The sequence below is a fragment of the Habropoda laboriosa genome, unplaced genomic scaffold (assembly GCF_001263275.1).
Source record: "Habropoda laboriosa isolate 0110345459 unplaced genomic scaffold, ASM126327v1 scaffold33, whole genome shotgun sequence".
In the NCBI taxonomy this organism is placed as follows: domain Eukaryota; kingdom Metazoa; phylum Arthropoda; class Insecta; order Hymenoptera; family Apidae; genus Habropoda; species Habropoda laboriosa.
In genome coordinates this window covers 3,129,269-3,136,026 of record NW_017100187.1, presented here as the reverse complement: position 1 = coordinate 3,136,026, position 6,758 = coordinate 3,129,269, and the positions used below count along the sequence as shown (strand labels likewise).

At 26.9% G+C, this 6,758-nt stretch overlaps 3 protein-coding genes across 3 annotated transcripts in view; 1 reads left to right on the top strand and 2 right to left on the bottom strand.

Moving 5' to 3' along the window:
• Positions 1-1,085: 1,085 nt before the first annotated feature.
• Positions 1,086-2,645, bottom strand: LOC108579689 (spindle assembly checkpoint component MAD1). Its single transcript, XM_017943276.1, has 6 exons — positions 2,362-2,645; positions 1,953-2,097; positions 1,715-1,879; positions 1,513-1,647; positions 1,298-1,432; positions 1,086-1,169 (listed from the first exon to the last, which is right to left on the bottom strand). Exons 1-6 carry the CDS (start codon positions 2,643-2,645, stop codon positions 1,086-1,088), a joined length of 948 nt encoding a protein of 315 aa, XP_017798765.1.
• Positions 2,646-2,906: 261 nt separating this feature from the next.
• Positions 2,907-6,758, top strand: part of LOC108579623 (sperm-associated antigen 6) — a 7,624-nt gene continuing 3,772 nt past the window's right edge. The window contains exons 1-8 of the mRNA XM_017943205.1: positions 2,907-2,931; positions 3,124-3,386; positions 3,518-3,728; positions 3,801-3,979; positions 4,046-4,219; positions 4,285-4,422; positions 4,479-4,628; positions 4,720-4,878. Of these exons, the coding sequence (XP_017798694.1) occupies positions 2,907-2,931; positions 3,124-3,386; positions 3,518-3,728; positions 3,801-3,979; positions 4,046-4,219; positions 4,285-4,422; positions 4,479-4,628; positions 4,720-4,878 (1,299 nt within the window). The remainder of the gene's footprint in view (positions 2,932-3,123; positions 3,387-3,517; positions 3,729-3,800; positions 3,980-4,045; positions 4,220-4,284; positions 4,423-4,478; positions 4,629-4,719; positions 4,879-6,758) is intronic.
• Positions 6,577-6,758, bottom strand: part of LOC108579624 — a 1,348-nt gene continuing 1,166 nt past the window's right edge. Inside the window, exon 2 of the mRNA XM_017943206.1 lies at positions 6,577-6,666. Within this exon, the coding sequence (XP_017798695.1) occupies positions 6,577-6,666 (90 nt within the window). The remainder of the gene's footprint in view (positions 6,667-6,758) is intronic.

The window sequence follows — 6,758 nt, the reverse complement described above, 5'->3', positions numbered from 1 at the left end:
TTAATATATTTTATTAATTGAAATATATTATAGATTTAAACAGTAAAAAACTAAAACAAAATTATTCAAACTAGATTATGCAAAAATTGTTCAGCTAAAAGTACGAATGTACGTATAATCTTTATTCACTTTTTTGCGATACTTGACATTATTTAATTAATTTCAGGTAATAGTGTTTAGAACACAACGATTTGCTTTTAAAAGCACAGAAAGTATAAGTATGGTACATTATTTAAGTAAAAGCATCGCATAAAAATTTATAAAATACATCCGTTCAAAAGTAACAGGTGTTTTTTTAAACGTTTAAATATTAAGTTTTAAGGTAAATTTCATTAATATGACATTTCCTTTTGATATACGTCGTAGTAACATACACGAATCGAAACAGTAGAATCCGATAATCGATCAGATGAAATTGGAACAATCATTTTACAAGGGTTTATTGTGCAACATAATTTTGTGAATTTTTGTATATACAAATCGAGGTTCGTCATTTTTAATATTCTTTGTGCACAAAATATGGCTTAGGTGTAAAATTTAGTGTATTATTTTAAAATTATCTTTCAAATAAAAGTTAATTCAGTATAGTTTCAATGGAAATCAGTTGTATATCTCTTTGTAATTTTATACCATATTACTTTTAAAAGATATTAAATATATATGAAAATATTTTCCATTGAACTGCATGATTTCCATAGTAACCAATGTTTATATTTTTCATAATTCACTTTGATATTTCCCATTGTAAATTCTGTTCACTTTTCGCAAAATTGCTATAATTATATTATAATTAGAAATTTCGTTTACTGCAAATAGCAATTATTGAAAATGCTTCATAGATAAAAAGAAAAAAGTTTGAAATGTACTGTAAGGCTTAAGTCAAGGAATATAAAACTTTTCAATTTCACAGTTTCTGACAGGTAATGTATTGTAAAAGAACATAGTTTATTCGTAAAAATATTATTAAAAATCACATAATGTAATATAAAATTGTATAAAATGTATGGCTATGAAATGAAGTTATTCCATCTTTTGCAATGTATAAATTACCATAGTCATTTAATAAATGTTTTATATACAATTTATCATAAATTTTCAGGTTTCTGATCCAATAATCTTGAAAAATCTTCTTTTGTCAATTTCAGTTGTCCAACTGCCACTAAGCATGCCTTACGTGTGTGTGTGTGTGCGCGCGCGCGCGAGCGCGTGTGTGCATGTGTGTTAAAATATGTACATAAAGTTTTAATTTTTATATACCAGTATAATTGTATATGAAAAAGATAAAATAGATACATACATTTTGCTTTTTTAAGTTATCTATGATCAACATTTGTTTTCTAAATACTTGGACTAATTCTGAAAGTTGCTTTCCTAAATTGTTAACTGTCACTCTTCTATCTTCTTGTAGTTTTCTAATTTGAGTCTTTAATTCCTGCACAAACATCAAGTAGAATAAAAATCTAAAATGATATAAGCTTTTTAAATTATAATGAATATTTTTCTAAATTGTACCTTTTCTTCTATTTCAGAATATTTAATTACACTCTTAAGTTTATCATTACTTTCTAAAGACCTATTTAATCTCATAATACAATTGTTGTATTGCTGATTTGTTATTTTTATTTGTTTCTGAAGTTTATCCAAGTCCTGTTAAAAATATATTTTATGAATGTATGAAGAAATATATTCAAATATATTCATTAATAATTTATACTTTTCTCAAGCTTGAGTTTTCTATATTTAATGCATGTGATTGACACTGTAATTCTTTATTGGAATTTTCTAATTTTATGATTGTCTCTTTTAATGATTCTATTTCAGTCTGTAACTTAATCTCGGTTCTTTTAGTTTCAGACTCCAAATTCTTGCAAATATCACACTAAAATAAGTACAATTATGTAACATGTAATTAAACAATTATTGTATCAATTATTTATATCAGTTTCAAATACCTTCTTTTTATATTCCATTTGCATTGCATGTAGCTCATTCTGTAATATATCTACTTTAACTTTAAACAAATTAACAACAGTTTTATTCGCCAAATTTCTTTGTTTAAAAATATCATCTTCATCACTCTTTTGTGACTCTACATCTCTATCAAATATAAATAATGTTAATAACATTTATTTCAACTGTTATTAATACTTTACATCTATGTACACGTTCTCAAAGAGGGAGAGAAAAAAAAGAGGTAGAGAAAATACGAAGTTAACTTAAAGTATATCGTGGAAGAAAAATTGAATATTTCAATAAACTATTTCCCCGAAATTAAAATAAATTTAGTATAGCATTTTTTTAGAGTATTTTTTAACAGATATATTAAAATATAATTATTAGAAGTAAAGAATTCGTACTTACGATTTTAAAGTTAACGTCGTTTGATTGAAAACATGTGGTAAAGATGAATTTCGTTTAACCGAAACCTGAGAGTTATCTCCATTGTGCATCGTTATACTTCTTGAATATTCTGCTTTTTCTTTCATACAATTTGTATGATATTCTTTCGTATTGCAAGTCAAGCATCCATTATTATAAGTGTTAATAACACAATCTATTTTTTTCATTAAATCGTGCGCTTTCTGCTCAAGTTCTTTATTTAACTTACGAAATCCCTTTTCCTTAATTATTAAATCTTCTGTCATTTTTCGATATTAATAATTATTGAATAAAAAATATTGTTTCTTTTACTATATTCTGTTCAACAATTTATATCTCTATATTCTATTCGATCAAACACCTGTGTATATTTGTTTATGGAGTCGCTGTACTACGTAGTGTGCAAGGGGCGGTAGTTTTTCGTTTTCAAACATATGATAGTTTTCTAAAGTTAAACGGTATAAAAACGTATTTAAAATATTGATATTGTTTGTTTGCTATAAATAAAAAGTCTACCTCGAGCAAAAATGACAGCGCGTTCAATTTTACAAGGTACGTTTTGTAATGACACTTCAATATTTACAACTGAAATTTGGCGGTCTTTTGTAATAACAATGGATGCAAAATGAAAAATATACAATAAAATGTTCTCTCTTAACATATTTTTTTTTTTTTTCACCTTAATAATGTTTTACGATAATATGTTAGGTAATGTTAACATTAACATTAATTGTACTTTAATAGTCTTTGACCAGTACCAAAAGGCCCGTTTATTCTTTGTTCAATCTGTTGCTGATTTTGCTTCAAAATCAAACACTATAGGATGCTTAGAAGCTGCTGGAGGTTTGGATCTTCTTTGTCCTTTACTAACAGATCCTGTTCCATCTATTCAGCATATGGCTGCTTTAGCTATAGGAAAAATTGCAAATAATAATCACAGATTAGCACAAGCTGTCATAAGAATGGACATTTTACCTCAATTATTGAAAAATATTAATAAACAAAATGTATGAATGTAAGCATTTTAGTTGTAGGAAAATGTGTTTCTTTTTTTAGTAGATTTTATTACTATTTATAAGTTAATAGAGAAGAAAATAAGATGGTTAATTATAGAAATATTGAAGCATGTTTGTTATAGAAATTTTATAAAAAGGCAGCCCTATTTGTTCTACGTGCAATCGCTAAACATTCCTCAGAATTGACATCTATAGTAATACAAAGTAATGGATTGGATATCATCATAGTTTGTTTAGAAGATTTTGATTCTGGTGTCAAGGAAGCTGCTGTCTGGGCACTAGGATATATTGCTAGACATAATCAAAGCTTAGCCCAAGCCACAGTTGATGCAGGTACATGCATTGTTGCATTAATTAACTTCATTTTGGAAATTTCTTGCATGTTGATTATTATATCACTCATAGGAGCTGTGCCCCTTTTGGTTTTGTGCTTGCAAGAACCTGAATTATGTTTAAAGCAAATTAGTGCATCTGCTCTTTTTGATATAAGCAAGCACAATAATGATCTTGCGGAAACTGTTGTCGATGCAGGAGCTATTCCTTTCCTTGCAAAAGCATTATCTAATCCTGATACCAAATTAAAGGTGACATAAAGTACCATGTAGTATGATTTCATAACATAATATTTCAATTGTTAATCAAATATACAGCGCCAAGTTCTTTTGGCATTAAGCAGTATAGCAAAACATTCTGTACATCTGGCAGAATGTGTTATCGAAGCTGACATTTTTCCTGATGTTCTTGTACATATGGCACATCCTGATGAATGTGTTGTCAAAGCTGCTACAATGCTAACCAGGGAAATTTGTAAACATACACTAGAAGTAAAACAATCAAATTTCTACCTATTTGTAACATATTATCTTTTAATAATTATATTTTTCCTTAGATGGCACAGCTTATTGTAAATATTGGTGGCATTGGTGTGCTTGTTGAATTAATTAATTCTTCAAAACTGACAGTCAGATTACCAGCAATAATGGCAATTGGATATATTGCTGGACATTCAGATCAGTTAGCTGTTGCAGTTAAAATATATATATATATATATATACATACATACATACATACATATTTGTATAGGGAATTGTTCACTTATCTATTATATTAAACAATGAGGATGATGAACACATACTTTCTGTTACTGCATGGGCAATTGGTCAAATTGGAAAACATACATCAGAACATGCAAAAGCAGTTGCAGTTGCAAACATTCTTCCAAAATTATTACAGGTATATTAAAAACATTTCTTCATGTTGTATTGCTTTTAATTCTTTATCATTACTGTTTTATATTTTAGTTGTTCGTCACTACTATTTTCAGCTTTACAATAGTCCAAACAGTTCAGAAGACCTCAAAGCAAAATGTAATATAACATTAAAACAAGTATTACAACGGTGTATGTATATTGAAGCTTTGGAGCCTTTGTTGCATGATTCACCACCTAATATTCTGAAATATATACTTGGACAATTTAGTAAGGTAAGAGATATAATAAAAGTTTGATTGGTATATAATTCTTTACTTTATACATAGTCTTTATAAGTTGTACATACAATTTATAAATTAAACGTATAACAGTACAGTAAACGAAATAACATTTTTGTTTTAACTTGCAATTAAATTACAATAGTTATGTTTCATTATTTATGATATATGTATAACGAAATTATATAAACCAATGATACATAACTGAATTTATCTATATGATACTTTATTTTTTAAACGATAGTTTATTATTACGTCAAATTATTGTTTAATGACAATTTCATATCTTGATGCAGTTTTGTATAATAAATAATTATTTATGTATATACATGAAACATCGTTAAGCTATCTAATGTTGTTCTACTGAAAAATTGGTCAAGCGAATGTATAATATAAATGGTTCTTTTTTATCACACAATAACAATTATGCCATAAATAGCATTCTAACAATCAAATCAACCATTATCCTGTATTATAATTATATTAACAATCATTATCCTGATACATAGACAATAGAATAGATTATTTAATATCTGTATAATTCCTTTTTTAGATTTCCATTATTCACCTTTTTCGTATGTACTTTAACTACTTTGAGACGGCACAGCTTTTATCTTGATTTTGATCAACCTAGTATCAAGTATTACATACTTCTATTAAAAAGTAATAGTCCCGATATGCTGTATTTCATTGCATTTGTTTGATAATCGTTTGATGAAAAGGTGAAAAAATCTATAATTGCATAAAACGTTCTGAATTACCTTCTTTTTTAAATGTTTGTCTATAAATATTATGGCACATACGATGTCCCGAAAAAGCACATTTCTCAGTCTTACGACAATAAATGGTTCGGCTAAAATACAAGGACGATCGAATTATTAAGTGCTTCTTACTAAAAAATTTGAATCGGATTTTTAAACATTTAAACATACTTTTAGTCAAGCTACTCTATTTGCATCTATTATATTGTGTAGTTGTATTTCCTAATGGCAGTATTTGATATAAAGAGACCAGCGGTACAAAAATTCCAGATATAATATAAACAATAGAATACTATCAAATTATAAACAATAATAAATTCCTAATAATGAAAATTACATTCATGAAACTGTTGATCAATAAGGCATTACTTTGATATTTATGGTAATAAGTTAATATAAAAGTTTCAACATTTTTTCAATTGAATTATAACTTTGATAAATATTAAGCTTATGAACTGTAGCACTGACAACGAATGCAATTGCATTCCGGAAAAATTGGCTGTTATTAACTTTCATTCAGATTGTATTATCAGTTTTCTTCTTTTTTTCACGTATAAACATAAGTAAAGAAATATACGATATACGACCAACAGTAACAGTTACTTTCACTCAGCTGTAGACATTTTATTATTCTTGTATTTATAGCAAATACGTTTCTTATTTGAAACATTTTAAAACATTTATTTTGAAAAAAATTGAAGGAAGGTCCGCGTTGAAAAAGACAACGAAAAGTAGTTTCAGTTGAATAGATATTTAGCTTCATCATTATTTCTGTTGCAATAGAAATTAATAACATACAAAGACAGGAATAAATCTGTATAAAGTTAACGGAAAATAAAATCTGATAAATTCTAAATTTAAAAAATGTCTACTTGGACTAAATTAAAATAAGCATAAACATACATGTTAATGGTAATTAAATTTCATGTTTTCACCAAAACTTTTGTTGCACGACAATTTCAAATTGTAAAGCGATTAACGCATATACTCGGTTCAGAGCATGCAATCTGTCCAAGTATTTCTGAAAAATGAGAAAAAAAAAATAAAGTTATGTTATACTGTTATAGGTATAACAAAATACTTAAAAATGCAAATAAATGGTTGATTATTTTT

Coding starts and splice junctions, on each gene's coding strand:
- LOC108579689 (XM_017943276.1), bottom strand. CDS start 2,645: ATGACAGAAGATTTAATAATTAAGGAAAAGGGATTTCGTAAGTTAAAT. Junction 1,648..1,714: donor AAAACTCAAGCTTGAGAAAA/GTATAAATTATT, acceptor TATTTTTAACAG/GACTTGGATAAACTTCAGAA. Junction 1,433..1,512: donor ATTCTGAAATAGAAGAAAAG/GTACAATTTAGA, acceptor ATGTTTGTGCAG/GAATTAAAGACTCAAATTAG.